Source organism: Nannobrachium achirus, assembly GCF_963921795.1.
Source record: "Nannobrachium achirus genome assembly, chromosome: 21".
Lineage (NCBI taxonomy): Eukaryota > Metazoa > Chordata > Actinopteri > Myctophiformes > Myctophidae > Nannobrachium > Nannobrachium achirus.
Genome location: NC_137828.1, coordinates 30,392,077 through 30,409,365, shown reverse-complemented (window position 1 = coordinate 30,409,365; position 17,289 = coordinate 30,392,077). Strand labels below are relative to the sequence as shown.

Below are 17,289 nucleotides of genomic sequence, written 5' to 3'. Positions count from 1 at the left end.
TACTCTGGATGCTTTGTCTAATTGCTTTGATACAGGTTGAGGCAGGTAATATATGAACATGTGAATATTCCAGTAACATACGTGTGTCTGTGTACATTCCCCTGATTGTTTTTTTTTTTTTTTTTTTAGTGTTGCTTTAACTGGCTTGCGCCTGTGGAGGACACATTGGTGTGTGTATTTGTGAGCGATTATAGACTATGACCTCCATATCACGTACAACATGCCATCTAATGGCTCTATTATGAACTCCATCAAATCTTCTCCGACCCCCCTCCAGTTCCTTCAATTACACACACACACACACACTTACACACAGTCACTCTCAACTGTCTGTGACCCCATCACCCCTATCGGGTGTGGACAAGGGGGGTAGCAATCAGATCTAAATTACTCGCGCTGTGATCTAGACTAGTGGGGAAGGCTGAGCAGTATGTTATATAAGTTATATACTTGGTTGCGCGCACCAGTGTCATGCACCGAAAATAGCAGATCTACAAGCTCACAAAGCGTCACGCTGCTACACGTTGGGAGCTTGTAGATCTGCCATTTTCGTCTACGCTTTGAAATGACTTCTCCTCGAAGCAACCACGTGAACGAACACTTGTTCTGATTACTGCCATTCATTCCAGTTGTGTGTGTGTGTGAGGGGAAGAAAGGTGGGATGGTTAAAAATCGAAGTGAAGTGAAAAGTGGAGTGACAGCAGGGATCAACCCCGCTGTCTCTGCAGATCAGCTGATCTCCTTCCAGACCTTGTTCAAGGCTCACAATCTGCAGATTTTCCTAACCTATCATTTTCTACGTACTGGTATTTCCAAAACCACCTTAGTGTTTTAGTTTTTGTTTTGAAAGATTCTATTTGGGCTTTTTTTCCTGTTTTGTTTGTCGTTGTAATAAGCATAATGATTATTGGATGTTGTGATTTTAATACTGAAACTTGAATAAATAAAAAGTGAAACCCAGAGCATGTTGAGCGTATATTTGTGACCATGCGTCATCACCCCTGCAGTGCAAAACTGTCCACATCCAGTGTTAATATAACTCCATGTCAACATGTTGTTCAAACTGACTCGCTCATGTCTATTTAAATCCCTCGCACACCTCTCTCTCTTTCCCCTCTTCTACCTCCTGATGTGTGTTCTGCCTGTTAAATCAAATGTCATACAGTTTAGTAGCCTATATACAGTGAGTGTTAATAACTAGTAATAACTAGTAAGATGTTCAAGTGTGTATTTTTTAAAGGACCTCTTCACCTCTGGGACAACCAGATCTTATTTTATTGTTGTTTGGGACACGATCAACACAATCCTTATTTTTTTTTGTTCAATCTGTGTTTTTAGATATTTTAGTATTTCAGCATGCTACAAAGCATCATATGATGCTTTGTAGCATGATATTGCATCATCATGATATTGCATCAGCTTTGGAGTGTACAGTCAATGGACTAAAACCGCAGCCAAATCGAGTCTCCGGCATTAATTCGACCTCACTAAGCTAATAAAAGCGAGAACGAGACTCTTTTTCTATTGACACGCTAAGCTTTATTGCCATGTCGTTTTGACCAGAATGGCGGCGCCGAGCAAAGCGACGGACAAGGTAGTCCTTTGATGAGGGAATTAGTGCTCCATTCTGTCCCCATTATTCATAGCGAGGTGGAACACACAAGTACCAGAGAAGGGTGTCAATGGGAGAGCCGGTTCTATTGCAAAGTGTCTCCCTTGTTCGGGCTGAAAGGGCGGTTATGAGACGATAAACCGCTTAATACACTGAGCTAATTGGATGAGAGCGCGAGAGACGGGTGGAATTAAGGCCTGTTCCAAATGGGAACGGAGTGCCATGGTCCGCCATTCAGGCCTTTCATTGCCTTGCCTGGGTCTCCTCCGAGCACGTTCATCAAAGCGCCTTTTAGAGCTCCTCTGTCGGTGACTGTCTGAGCGAGGACAGTGTTGTAAAGTAACCAAGTACATTTACTCAAGTAGTCATTTTGAGGTATACTTGTAGGCCTACTTTACTGGAGTCCCCCCCCCCCCCCCCCCCCCCCACTCTCTCTCTCTCCCCATGTTCAATCCTTTTACTCCAACTCCACTACATCTCGAGACAATTTAATTATTTGAAAACTTAGTTAGGCCTACTTTGTAGAATGTATGAACCACTTCAGCCATAGCTATCCGGTTTTGCCGCGCATTGTGAGCGTGTAAATAAGCCAAGTGCTTTTCTAGGATCTACTTTTACTCGAGTACATTTTGAATTCCGGACTTGTAGGCCTAGGCCTATATTTGTTACAGAGTATTTCTGCACTGCAGTATTGATACAGATACTTTTACTTAAGTAAGTCATTTGAGTTCTTTTCCCACCCCTGGCGAGGAGTGATCCAGGTGAGGCATATAGAGTGATTGGGTCTATTCTCTGGGAGGGAACCATCAGGCCCGGGAGAATGTGAAATCAGCAGCCAAATCAAGGAACAGAGCAGGGAACGGCTAATGGCCTATAGATGGGTTTCTGGTCCACGTTACACTGATAAGAACTAGATGCGTGCGCAGGGTCGGTACCAAAATTAGCCAATGAAACCAGCGCTCCCCAAAACAACAGGTTTGGGGATTGGACGGAGTTGATTACATGATACAGTCACCTGTGCATTTTGTCTCAATGTTTGTAAACAAGAAACCCGTCTATATGGGTGACAACCAGGGACGTGCAGAGAATGTTAGAGAGGCAGGGGCTGAACTATATCTAAAAGGGCCTTCTGGTGAAAATATTGAAAATAGCAGACCTCCAAGCTCGGAGCTTGGAGGTCGGCTATTTTCACCATAGCATTCATGGTCTGGAGAGAGGGCACCTTTTTACAGCCTGATAAAAGGGCACGGGCTCAAGCCCCCTTTGATGTCTATGTGTGCACGTGCATGCAGGTGACAAACTGTGAGAACCTTTGGGCAGACCCAAACAGCCCACCATCCTCTTGTGCACTGGGCTACGCATTGGGCTATATATACATTAGGCATAATGTCTAATTCACTGTTTCCCTAACAGTGGGTCGGGACCCATGTGCGGGTCACGGACCAATTTTTGTGGGCCACGACTCCAGTATCGCCAAAATAAAACGCCTGGGTTTCCGAGGCTACGACTCCAGTAAACATCCAATTTTCTTATCCTATACATTTAAATATGTTTTGAAAAAGAAAAAGAAATTCACACATTTTAAAACAAACAAATCTATGCGATTCCATGAATAAATTGCCTAAGAAGTAGTGAAAATGGCAGATCTACAAGCTCACATTTCTTTTGGGTACACATTGCCATTCCTAAAAGTGCCATTCCTACCCACTGCCATTCCTACCCACTGCCATTCCTACTGCCATCCCTAACCCAAACCCTAACCCTAACCCCTAACCCTAACCCAAACCCTAACCCAAACCCTAACCCAAACCCTAACCCTAACCCTAACCTCAGTAGGAATGGCAGTGGGTAGGAATGGCACTTTTAGGAATGGAGAACTGACCCCATTTCTTTTGGGTCTGGACCTTAAAAGTTTGGGAACCACTTGGCCCTCAAATTACCGTGGAATAAGCTACCAAGCAAGCAACACATATGATTTACGTTTCTAGTCCATTTATTCGTCCAATTGTTGTTTTATCAACATTCATCATCATTCATGCAATATTTCCAAGAGTCATGCATAATCAAGAGGCCTGCAAGCGGGCCGCGTCTTGAATAATAGAACAGGAGGCGACGCCTCCCAACAAGTGTGACTTTTAAAAAATCCCCAGAGCAAGCCGTGCATTCCCGGCGACAGCATTTCAATTTCCTCGCCTTTTTGCGTTGGAAAAGGAAAGTTAAGCCCTTCGCACAGCGGGGTCGCCCGCCTCCTGGTCCGCGCCCTGCATTCCCCCAGATATTATGGACAAATTGGTTTGCCATTCATTAGTTATCTTCACAATAAGATTAAAGCTCCGCCCGGGCAATCTCATCAGAAAATCCTAAAGAAGGGGCCTCGCAGAAAAACACGCTCCAGTGGCCTTTAGGTCTGCTGTGGGGAATAGGATATAGGCTAATAATAATCATCGATGATCAATCATCACTTCGCGCACAGTGCTTTTTGTGCGATTTATGATATTGTCACAATAATGAAAATCCTTTATCCTGGGGTGGAACATTTGCCAAAAAATAGCTGATCTAAGAGCTCACAGCGCATTGCAATGTGAAGCATTGTGAGCTTGTAGATCGGCTATTTTTGTGCAAAGCCATTTGATAGAGTGAAAAAAGATGTATAAGTATATAGGCTATACCTTTTATATGCTGCTATGCAAATAAAAGGTGAATTGATCCCATTGCATGACCGAGGATGATATCACGATAATTTAAATCTCCACGATACGATTATTGAGTGTTTCTTATCACGATAAACGATAATGTCGTGTATCATCCCATCCCTATATCAGTCAGGTGGATCAGGCTATGCTGTTTCTCTCCTCATATAGGCCTGTGCTACCCAATTACTGCATGTGTTGTGTGAATTGAGTGATTATAGCCAATGGCCAGTAGGTAGCCTTTATTCCTACAAAACTAGGCGAATAAAGAGAACTAAATTAATCCGCGGGGTAATTTCACGCGGTTTGGTCGTGCACCATAGACGGGTCAAACGAACGCCAAGAAGGTTTTGCATTGATTGCTATGCGTCTGCTTTCGCCGCTGCGCTCCGTGCACGGAGGGATTTGGAGGAATTAAAGTCTACAAGGTGGGAGAGAGGGGTGAGGAGAGGGGCCGGGGACTCCACAGAAAGACTTTTTGATAAAGTGGTTTGTTACTTCATTAATGACAAAGGGACTCGCTTCCATCGACATGGCATTACAGATGTTAAGACCAATTTAGCGCCTTTAAAAGATTTTAAAGGAAGTTTTGTGAAGGGGCCCCCCCTTCCCTTCCCGGATAAAGTGGGCGATCTAATTGAAAACCCTCGCCTTTTGTCGCGCGTTTCGCATGTGGGAGGATTAGGCCATGAATATATGGGCTGTATTTTGTCAACTCGACACTACAGACTAGACGCACGCAGCGCGTGGAATTATATTAGTAGCCCCAAACACATTTTCTCGTATTTATTCAAGGTGGCCCGTTTACAATAAGCCATGCTATAAATCCATCCTTAATAGTTCTTTTCATTTCTCCACATTGGCATAATGGCACAAAGGAACTAAAATATTCTGTGTGACCGTTACACCTTGTAGGCTAACTAAGCCAAGCTATCCTGTTATCATAAGTGTAATTTCGTGTTATATATTCAAATAATATAGGTTTACTTAAGTATAGTCTATGGCTCACTGAGCACAGTGCCCTTACAAATTGCCTTTGTATTTTATTTTGAGCATGTCATTATATTAGAAATTGTTCAGAATCTTTTGAAAATAGCAGTTATTTTGGTAAATCTGTGATTTTAGCTATTTTAGATTTATTTAATTTATTTATTTGAGCATTTTGACTATAATTACATGCTCAATATGAATTATAGAGCAGCCTTTTTAAATGTTTAAGTAGCCTATAAAACAGGGCACAGGCTAAGAGTTGATAAGGTCAACATTATTCTTATGACAATGTAAGACAAAAAAACAGGTTCTTCATAGCATAGTTTTTATTAATAGTTATATAATATTCTATTTCACATATTTTCCTGGTTTAGGCCTATATGTCAGTCCTAATGGAATTTGAAATAAAGAATAAGTCATTTTACCAGTGTAATTTATTCAAATTAGCATTAATAAACCAGGAAATGTACAATCACTTTATAAGAAAAACAAAACCTTCCTCATCACTCGGTTTCTCTGGAAAACAGATATGACATAAATAATTAATATACTAAAAACCTAATATTTCATAAACACGGGCGAAATTCTAACATTCATAAACCACTACACCAAGTGCAACTGATCAAAACATGGTCTCTTCTCAAATATACATTGACCCTGTTGCCTCTTTTCCCCTCCCCTTTTATCTTTTTTTCTTTTCTTGTTTAGTTTTTACACAATATGTACAGTTTTTCTCTTGCACAGTACAGGCCAAAAGAGACACTGGTCAAATCCCAACTTAGCTTGTTTGTCCTGTAGTCAAACTCAGTGGAAATTTAAATCCTTGGTTATTATTAAGTGCTGAACAACAAATTCCAACCTAAGATACTATAGGCCAGTATCGTCATTAAAAAACTATGTCATAATCAGTTTAAGTATTTGGCGCAGAAATATTGTAGGTATATCACCACCCAAAAAACATATTATAAAATGTAACGAAAACTAACATAACCAAGTAAACCCCCAGAGTCCCCCAGGGATCTATGTTGGGCCCACTCCTTTCCCCCCCACTACATCAAATATCTTCACCACAAATAGCCTATATACAACTGCCTATTATAGATCTGCCATTTTTTGCCAAATTCGCTCCAGAATATGAATGCTATAGGGTTCAAAGCGCTTAAGCATTCAGTAGGGTTGAGTTTGACTAGCAGACAAACGAGAAGTGAAGATTTGGAAGCAGGCTTGTGAAAAGGCTATAGGTCTATGGACAGTTTTCCTTTGGTTTCGGTTTTGTTTTAAGCAACAATAATATCGTGAGCAGTGAGCACTCCTGTCCAGATTCAAAGTGGCAAGCTTTGCATCCCCTTTGGTTCCTGGGTCTTCATCTCCCCGTGCATATGTTATTTGTGACACACGTGACATACCCCCTCATGGGACATTTTCATTTAGCTTTTAAAAATAAATATAAGTGTGTAAAATATTGCGACCACAACAGTCTGAGTAAACTTTTCAGTGAAGGTGTCATAAAACGTCATCTCAAATTGTCAACCTGATCCTGTTGCTTTTCAGCTTGTTTTTTGGACATTGTAAATTAATTCAAATCACTGGACCACCCTACAATTCAGAAAGGTATACCTCAGGTGCGCATGCGTGCATGTGTGTTGGTACTAGGATTGGTTCTAATCATGCTGGCGGGTGTGTGGCATTTTGTTTTATATTGCAATTCTGGGTCATGGCTGGAATGGACGAATTGGAAGTATTAAGGTTTAGACTAGTGAGCAGTCATCTGACTCACACATAGTTTAGGCAGCGCTCTGCCTGAATTTGGTCGTGCTATTTTGTTGAGGGAGGGAGGGGGGTGTATATGAGGTATCGAGGGTCTGCAGCTCTAAATGTATTCTCTGTGTTAATTTAACCACATGAATCCTAACATCTCTTTTCTGGGGGATCCACAAGCTCACAACGTGTCGCCCGCTTACAACGTGTTGTGAGCTTGTAGAACTGCTGTTTTTGGCAAAGAGATATGAGTCAGAGGAGGGAAAAGGAGCCGACCTAGTATAGAACCCTGGAGGACACTGTTCAATGATGGTACGGTATAGGGTTTAAGTGGAGTTAGATGAACACAGAGGACTGTTTTGGGGGGGGGGGGGGTCGTCCGGGTGATGAGATTACTGCTCTGAGTTTGAAGGGGGGACAAGAGGGCGTTTGGGTGTTAACCACTTTAACCCCAGCATCCATATTCTTGATGGAATTCTGTCTGGGGAGCCAAAACATAGCAGATATTGCATGCTCACAACGCGTCACAGCATGACACGTCGGTGAAGAGATTTAGTGTATAGATGCAAAGAAGCGGTCCCAAGTACACAGAGCCACCTCGGGTCCAGTTTATTAAGTCTATAGAGAGGGTTTAAAGGAGTAGTTCACCCCCAAAATGACTTTTTCTCTAATGATTTCTCATGCCATGGAGACTTGGGTTCAATCATATTTTTTTTGTATTTGTCGCATTCCTAAGACAAAAAATGTATTATAGTAAATTTACCCCCATTGATTCCGGATGGGGACGAAATGCAAGACCCTGGATGGGGACCTAGGGTCAAGGGTCAGGTACATTTTACCCCCATTGATTCTGACTCTGAGCTTGTGTCCCCATCCAGAGACTTGCATCTGGGTCCCCATCCGGAATCAACGGGGGTAGATTTACTATAATACATTTTATATTGATACAACAAATTATCATTGAACTCAAGTCTCCATGGCATGAGTAATCAATAGAAGAAAAGTCATGTTGGGGGTGAACTACTCCTTTAAGTGGTTAAAATGTGGGTGGGTTGGGTTGGGTTGGGTTGGGTTGGGGGGGAGTGGGGGCTAGCTGGGTGTCAAAGTGTTCAGCACACCTCCTTCCCCGGGCCTCCTGCAGGCAGTATGTTGAGCTGGGTGAGCTGAGCCGAGTGTTCCTTGGCCTTGAGGCGCAGCGCGGCGATGCTGGACGCCCTGCGGTCGGCCGCGGCCACCGTGGTGGAGGAGGGGGACGAGGAGCTGGAGGAGGAGGACGGGTCGGACAGGAGGGGGCCCGCCGGGTGGGAGGGGCTCTCCACGGGGGGCACGGACTGCCGGAGCAAGGCGGCGGCGGCGGCGGTGGAAGCACTGGTCAGCGGGCCCATGCTGGAGAAGAGTCTGCATGGCAGGGTGGAGCAAGCCAGGAAGGATGTTATAAGCATGAGAAAAATACCGTTGCTGTCAGTCAGAAACAGGGGTCTTCAACGTTTTCAGGCCAAGGACCCCTTAGTTGAGAGAGAGACGAAGCAGGGACCCCTGCAAACTGTTCAGAGATTCCATATAGTTTCATTGTTTGACAGCACAATCATCAGTATGTTTTGGTTTCATGTAAATTTCACATGTTTAACCACTTGAACCGTTAATACTTAATAAACTTGACCTAAACTTGACCTTTCACTCTTTTTCCCCTCTACACCAAACCTTGTTGCCGAAAATAGCCGATCTACAAGCTCACAACGCTTCGAGCTGTGAGGCGTTGTGAGCTTGTAGATCTGCTATTTTTGGCTAAAGTTCTCGTAATATGGACGCTAGGGTTCAAGTGGTTAACATAAAAGAAGAGAAAAATGTTTCTATCACACAAAGATTTGGAGGACCCCCTGTAGTAACTCTGAGGACCCCCTAGGGGTCCTGGACCCCCTGTTGAAGACCCCTGGTCAGAAACCTTTGCGGTGCTAACAGCTCCTATGGCTTTGTCTGTTTGTATGTATGTCCTACTGGCTCATTGGCCAAGCTTCGCCGGACGCTTAATGAAATAAACTCATAAAAAGCACCACTCACTTCTGGGTGTGATTTTTTGTTTGTTTTTTTGTAAACTAAATTATGACATTTCATCGTACACATCGATTATTAAAATCTTTAGCGATTTGCCAATTATTTGGTGGCCCGCTTGCAATGTCCTCACAGTCCACCAGACCAGACCATGGACTCTGGCTCATCCCAGCAGGAGGAGGGGGGTGTCTGTCTGGGACGATGGTCTCACCTGCCGAAGGTGGGTCCAATGAAAGCGGGATGGCGGAACATGGCGGCCGTGCCCAGAAAGGTGCTCAGGCCCAGCGGGGTGGCCAGGGGCGCCGAGCCGTTGTGCGGCGGGTGGTGTGCCAGCCCCGGGAAGGCGGCGGCGGCTGCTGCCGCGGCCGTCCAGGCGGACTCCAGGGCAGGGTGCGGGTGAGGAGGGAAGTGTCCTCCGTCCAGGTAGTGGCTGAGAGGGTGGGCCGCCGCCAGGGGGCCTGGGAACGCCAGGCCGGACGGGTGGGCCTGCACCCCGGCTTTCTCCCGTTTCCTCCACTTGGCCCGGCGGTTCTGGAACCACACCTGAGAAGGGACACCCATCGCGCACAGGTGAGACAGCAGCAGGAAAAGGAAGGACCCCCAAGTTAAAGGAATAGTTCACTCCCAAAATGAGCTTTTTCTATTGATTACTCACCCCATGGAGACTTGAGTTCGATAATATTTTTTAGTTTTTGTCACATTCCTAAGGGCTAAGGCAATAATTTGATTATAATAAATGATTGCGAATGGAGACAAATGCATTTGATTCTCCATCCGGAATCAATGGGGACAAAAACTAACAAATAACTCAAGTGCCTGGATCACCTCAAGTGGTTGAACTGGTTGATTTTGATATAGGAACCCCTCAAGGACCCCTAGTTAGTGATGACTAATCACTGTGATTCTCCAGCAAATATATTTCAACACATATGGACAAACCCACACCTTGACACATTTACCGATAGATAGATCAAGAGTATAGCTATATGGAATAGAAAGGTAATTAGACCCCTCTTTTTATTTGTTCTTAAAATTGATATATACACAGCACAAGTACTTATTAGTATCCATACAATGATTGTTTGCATTGTAAAACGATACGATGCAAAGCCAATTTAGCTGTTTGCATATCGATAGTAGATCGTTGCAAATTAAAATCGATTTTTCGATTCCGTTACTATATCGTTACACCCCTAATGTTTACTGTGTTGTGTTCGGTTTAAAGGAGCATGTAAGGTGTGCTAAACGCAAAAATAATTGTCAGGTGAAAACAATTAGACTAAAATAAAATAAAAACTATGTCAAAGAAAGTGTCAAAAGTAGATACAATAGAATAGCCGATCTACAAACTCTCAACGCATAGCAATGCCACATGTTGAGAGCTTGTAGATGCTGTTTTTGATTTAGGAAAGAAAGAAGAAAAAAAAAAGTAAAAACATGAAAATGTTTTAAGCTTCATTCCCACCATGCAGGCACGATAGATTAAGATTAAAATATCGTAAATTCTACCATCCAGTTCACTTCACTTTAAAGGCCCATTCCTACTGGGCCAGATAAACAGATACAAAATATCTGTGGCCGATATTTTTTTATCTGTATCTTACCATCCACTTGAATGGCCCAGTGGGAATGGGCCTTTAAACGATAGTTTTATCTTTCTTGATCGTGCCTGGTGGGAATACAGCTTGACAGGTAGCCCTATAGGCTTGCTGTGTTGCAGGTGGCAGCAGTGGTATAGGTCAACAGTAATTACACGAGAGGGAAAGTCCTTATGTCTACGTTATAGCCAATTAAACCCCCTTCCTGCCTTTGGGGTGGGGAGAGATAATTAAGAGCGGGTTGTTAACAAAAGCCGGGGTAAAATTGCCTGAACCGGCTCCAATGGCAATTAATGCGCTTTAAATTAAAATTCTCCGGATCGTAGAAACAACTGACTTCTATCCGGGAGCGGTTATTTAACTTTCCCACGCATCCTCTTGTGTTGCGTTCAGTTTGCACTGCAGAAACACGGCGGGGGCTCCCACAATGAGCAAAATGTCAACACGAGCAGGGTGATTGAACGGGCGACTTGAGCGACAGTCCATGTGACCACACACACACACACACACACACACACACACACACACACGCAGGCATTATCCCCGGAGGGGCTGTTTAGCATTACATGGCCCCTCGGGAATTTATGAGTTTTTATCACCTCCTGATGGCGCCCGTTAAGTGATTTGTTCACCTTACGCTCCCCCTAAAGAGACATCTGTTGTTTTACCGTCGGCCATAACCCCGCTAGGAGCTTCCACCGTGTTTGAACTGTCTCTTTGGTTATGAGCCCGGGCTTTCGACGTGCAAGCCACGCTCTCAATGGAGCTGAGCAATGGTGGCGGGGGAGGGGGGGAGGGAGGGAGGGCGCAAACACCTTTAATGGTCTCTCATTCGTTCCCAAGTGCAAAGCATCGGATCAATGCAGGCCTATTGCAATCACATAATGGGAAATCAAATAGCATTATCGTCCCCGTTACCCCCTCCCTGCTTTACCTCCTCCCTCCCTCCGTCTCTCTCTCTCTCTCTCTCTCTCTCTCTCTCTCTCTCTCTCTCTCCACCCCACCTTTCTCTCCCTCCCTCCCTCTCTCTCCCCATCGCTAGTGGTGGACAGTTAGTGGACAGTAGGCTAACTTACATTTGGTTGAGTATAGCCTAAAAGTTAAAACAATTCTGAGTGTCCGTATTCTGCATGTAATGTCACGGTGCGTCAAGAATTGAGCCCAATATAAGGGTAGGGCGGAGGCACACTTTTAGTGGCAAACAGACACATCAGCAAACGTGATCGTGACACTGAACTTGAATAGGATATTCTTCGTATAGACCTACTTTAGGCCTATACGACTTTCACACTCACATTTCAAAGAGGAATATTGTAGTTTTGACTCCATTATATTTCTGGGGGAAGTATATGCTGAATTCTCAACTTGAGCCCTATATGCCACTTGAACTTGTGGATCTGCTATTTTCATTTAAAAAAATATTTTTAAATGCAAGTAATAACCTACTTTAACTCAAGTTTGACTGAGCAAATTTGACTCCTTTGAGTATTATCTCCTCTCCTCTCCTCTCCGACCCCCCCCCCCCCCCTCTCTCTCTGATGGGAATTCAAACAGTCTTCTTGTATCCCAGGAAATACACCAGTGTTTGTTCGGACTCGGAGCCGGCACTAAGTGAGCGTTTATGAATCTCCAGCGTTGGCTTAATTGCCACTAAAAGGTCCCCAATCGCGCGGTAATAACATTCAATAACAGGAAAGGCCTTCCCCGCGGCAGCAATCGGAGCCATTTAACACATTTCAGAGTAATAAATTACCGTCTCAAATTGGCCATGGGCGCACCGTCGATTCAAGGCCAGAGACGCATCAACCGTTTATTATCCAGATAGAGCTGACGTTTTACAGCGGGATATAAAACATTAAGAGGATATGTTTCTGATTTCTCTATTTACGAGTCATGGTTTAAGTTAAGCTTATTGTGTTTAAATAAAGCTTTCGTGGGCTGTTGCAGGCAGCAATAAACCAGTGGTGGAAAGTAACCAATTATAGCCTACATTTACTTAAAGGGGAAGACCACCCATTTTCAATATTGAACTGTGTCATTAATATGCCCTAGAGGAGTTGTGTGGAAATAGAAAAAAAAATCCCCCCCTTCTGTGTTGCCTAGAACTGGAAGATTGATTTTGGGGTTTGTATTGTAAAGTACAACTTGATGACATCACACATTGTACTTTACAATACAAACCCCAAAATCAATCCTCCAGATGTAGGCAACACAGAAGGGGGGGAACTTTTTTTCTATTTCCACACAACTCCTCTAAGGTATATTAATGACATATTTCAATATTGAAAATGGGTGGTCTTCCCCTTTAAGTATAGGATATACTCAAGTATACAATTGTGAGGTATACTTGACTGATTAGTTGATGTATTAGAAGTTTGCAAAGAAAAAGGTATGGACAGTATACAGTTCACTGATACAAGGTCAACTAAACTTTACTTGAGTATTTCCAATTTACAATAATTTTACTGTACTCCACTACATTTCGGATCCAAATATTGTAGGCTATACCTTTACTCCACTACTATAGAAAACTTTAGTTACTTCGTAGATTGATTATTGTTACAAAATATACATAAACCACTTCAACAACCCATATATTCGGCCATTTGAAAACAGCCGATCTACAAGCTCACAATGCCTCGCGATGCAACATGTGAGCTTGTAGATCTGCCGAGTAGGCGGCCTACTTTTTCCACCTGCAATAAACAGAATTAAGGCCACTTACTTGCACACGCGCCTCTGTGAGGTCCAGACGCATTGCCAGCTCTTCTCTGAAAGAAAGCAAAGGAAAGAAAAACGGACACATTCGTGGTTTATATATTGGCCACAATTTGGTATAACTATGTACAATTGCCGTTTCTCCACCTGTTCGCTGCCAACAATAGACGACGTAAATAGGTTGACTTTTTCAACTGCAGAAAGACATATAGCCATAACCACAGCCAGCCTAGCCGTGGATGTGTAGAATAGGGCCTGGCTGGTGATTGTCACTATAACAACATAATGGTACTTGAAAATAATGACATCTGAACAAGGCAATTGATGTTCCCTGGAATAGATGGGATTGTGCATGGCGCAAATTATACCATCAAGGCGCCAGGAAATAAATTAAATCAATTCAGTTCAAATATAGGATAATACCAAATCAAATGCTGAAAAATATTAAATCTCAAACCATAAACACCTTATTTAGTGTGTGTGTGTGTGTGTGTGTGTGTGTGTGTGTGTGTGTGTGTGTGTGTGTGTGTGTGTGTGTGTGTGTGTGTGTGTGTGTGTGTGTGTGTGTGTGTGTGTGTGTGTGTGTGTGTGTGTGTGTGTGTGTGTGTGTGTTTGCGCGCGCGCATAACTGCCATGCTTTGCAGGCCATGGCTATTTTGAAATAACATCAGAGTTGTATAATTTAGCCTAAAATATAATTATATGAAAATAAATACAGTTATAGAGAGCATGCATGAGTCTAAAATAGTTATACAGTGTGGGCTACAGTTCATTCTGTTGTGGTGTGTGTGTGTGTGTGTGTGTGTGTGTGTGTGTGTGTGTGTGTGTGTTGTGTTGTGGTTTTGTCGTGCAACAAACTGTGTGTGTGTGTGTGTGTGTGTGTGTGTGTGTGTGTGTGTGTGTGTGTGTGTGTGTGTGTGTGTGTGTGTGTGTGTGTGTGTGTGTGTGTGTGTGTGTGTGCGCGTGCGCGTGCGTGCGCGCGCCCTTGAGCCTGTGGAGGCCTCAAATTGCGCCGAATGAATCCGCATTCTAGTTCTAGCTGCCGCGTGGTAATGTGAGCCCGGCGGATCCGCTAATTCTTATGAGAATAACACGGATGCTATGTGCAACAATGGGCAGGGATAAATGTAGCTAAACGACCTTAGTGTTTCCACTTAGACGCATTGTGTTCCCTCCTCTGATGCCAGCCACGGGGTTTACTGCGCTGCGGGCGCGTTTATGAGGTGCGAACTCCGCAGTGTCCGATTACGAATATGGAATTACACAGGGGGGATTTCTGCCGAGGCTTTTACGTAAGCCCGGTAGTGTTTATTTGTGAATAGCAGGCCTGAATAAATGTAAGAAATTATCAAGTTTAATTAAACCGCGTAGTCTTAGTAAAACGGACCTGAATTCCATCTGTAGCCTAGGCTATACTACTTGGACCGATTTTTCTTTTTCCGTCTACAGAATACACCAGATCTCTTTGCCGAAAAGAGCCGATCTACAATCTCTAGAGGCAGTGAGATTGTAGATCTGCATTTTTAATTTATTTTGTATTTGATTCTTTTTGGCTACTGTGCTCCCCCAGTATATGGAAGCCGGTCAAGCTGCCATGCAAGTAATTATTGGAATGTGTAAAGCAGGTTTTTACGTTGATTTTTTTTAATTGGTTAATAAGCATTTTAAATTATTATAGCATAATAATTAATATTATTATTAATATTATTTCGTTCTGAAATCTGTATTATTAATAAGCTAACCTAATAAACATGTGTTTTGAATAATATGCCTATATTTATATATTATGTCTATATCTATATATCAAGAAGGGCAATATGATGGGAATGTCTAAGTTAAAAACGAAATGAATAATTCTATCTAATATAACGTATAAATTGCAGTATGTCTGACCTGGTGAAGACGTCGGGGTAATGTGTCTTCTGGAAGGCCCTCTCCAGCTCCTCTAGCTGGTAGCTGGTGAACGTAGTCCTGTATCTTCTCTGTTTGCGTTTCAACATCCCCTCCTCAGAGTCACTGCCCGCCGACAGGCACACGCTGTCCTCCCCGTCCCGCACGTCCCCGTCCCCGGCGTTCAAGCTCTCCCTCTCCCCCTCGTCCTTCGGCGAGAGGCTGCGTGATGCCGCGTTCCCCCCGCAGCTCCCCTCCTCTTTCCCCGCGTCCTCCTCGAACTTCAGCGGCCCGAGCTCCATCAAGCCCGGGCTGCCGTCCTCGGAGCTTCCTTCCTCCCCGGCCCCGGCGGGGCTCTTGTCGCCCTCTCCCCGGCCCAGGGACGCGTTCTCCCGGTAGGACTTGCTCCGGCTGATGCTCACCTGCGGCGCCTGGCTGATCTTGAGGTTGTCGCCGCCGCAGGCCTGCTGGTGCTCCAGCAGCAGTTTCTCTCCGTGCTCGTGGAGGTACTTCCCTCCCGGGCCGTACAGCCGGCGGAGCTTCGGCGGCAGGTGCAAGTCGGCGTCGAGAGACAGCGCGTCTTTAGTTGAGCCTGCAAGTGGGATATGATGAGTGCACCGTTATTTATGTGCAAAGGACAACATAAGATTAATAAGCTCCTGCTGTTTTAAAGTTAAACATTTCAGGCCTGCTGCTGTGCTGTACACTTTCATCAGCTATCCCTAGCCTACACTTTTGGCCACAATATCAATATGCGATGAAGCAGTCTGTCGATTTTCGAAGTTATGTGAACTTGAAGGACATATTAGGCAATACACACAGATCATCATCATCATCATCATCACATAATTGGCCCATATAGCCTACCACAGAGATGTGTAATAATCACGTTTAGGTGATAACCATGCTTAGATCGTTGCCAGCAGGTGAAAAACTCAAAATGTAGATCAACCCACTTTTTTATACTATATATTCTATTCTATACTATTCTCGCTCTTTTCTTTTTTATGTATTTATTTATTTTAATTCTCAAGTTCAACCCACATGTTGGTCCATAATAAACATACATAAATTAACAAAGAGCACAGCGTTTCACGCGTCCAACAACATGACACTCCAGTAGGCTCCAGACCTATTTTCTTTACAGTCTATATGCTCCAGACAAGTGGGATTGCAGGGACTCTGTGCCACAGAGTCCCTGCAGAGTCTGTGGGTTCCTTTAGCGGGGTCTAAATTGACTCATCTACATGTCGGTAACTCTGACGGTGTACAAATGGAACCAAATGAACCCGGAGGGGTTCATTTGGTTCCATTTGTTACACTGTCAGAGTTTCTGTCAGAGACCTTGACATTTAAAAGTTTGAGAAACACTGCTCCTCCAGTCCGGAGCCAGTTCCTTTACCTTCAGCTGTCTTGTTGCTGTCTCGCTGGTTCTCCGCTCTGTCGGGCTGCAGAGCTGCCAGTGTCAGACTGGTCGCTCCTATGAGTCTGACTCTGCAGGGACTCCGGCGGCCCAGAATGCTGTCGATGCAGTAGGACGACAGCAGCGTGGGTGACTTGTTGCTGCTCTTCCTCTGCTCCGCCGCTCCGCCGCGGTCCCCGTGGCCGTGGAGGATCTCCTCTTCAAACTGACCGTTCATGTTGAACGCCTATTAGGGCTCCTCCGCTCCGCTCGGTCTTATTTTGACAGAGAGCAACGGAAAGGTGTCACTCTCTCTCTCTCTCTCTCTCTCTCTCCACTTCTCGTCGTCGCGCTGCCTCTGACTTGTCTAGTCAGTCCTCTCTCTCTCTCTCTCTCTCTCTCTCTCTCTCTCTCTCACTCTCTCACTCTCTCGTTTTCTCGTCGTTAATATGACGGCGTTTTGCTGTCTGATCGCGATCCGCGTGGCACTCTCCGTGCGCTCTCACCGACGTGTATGCGGGCTATAGGCCATTTACCGCGCGCCTGATTGGCTTGCACGACCGCGCGCGTGTGCGTGTGTGC

The 17,289-nt window shown here is 44.4% G+C and overlaps 1 protein-coding gene across 1 annotated transcript; it reads right to left on the bottom strand.

Annotated features, from left to right (window-relative positions):
• Nucleotides 1–8,159: 8,159 nt before the first annotated feature.
• On the bottom strand, nt 8,160–16,945 carry arxa (aristaless related homeobox a; the record flags this gene model as incomplete). The annotated part of the gene is made up of 5 exons (XM_080751719.1): nt 8,160–8,448; nt 9,311–9,642; nt 13,423–13,468; nt 15,309–15,897; nt 16,708–16,945. The coding sequence occupies 5 exons, from the start codon at nt 16,943–16,945 to the stop codon at nt 8,160–8,162; spliced, it is 1,494 nt and encodes a 497-aa protein (XP_080607845.1).
• Nucleotides 16,946–17,289: the final 344 nt, after the last annotated feature.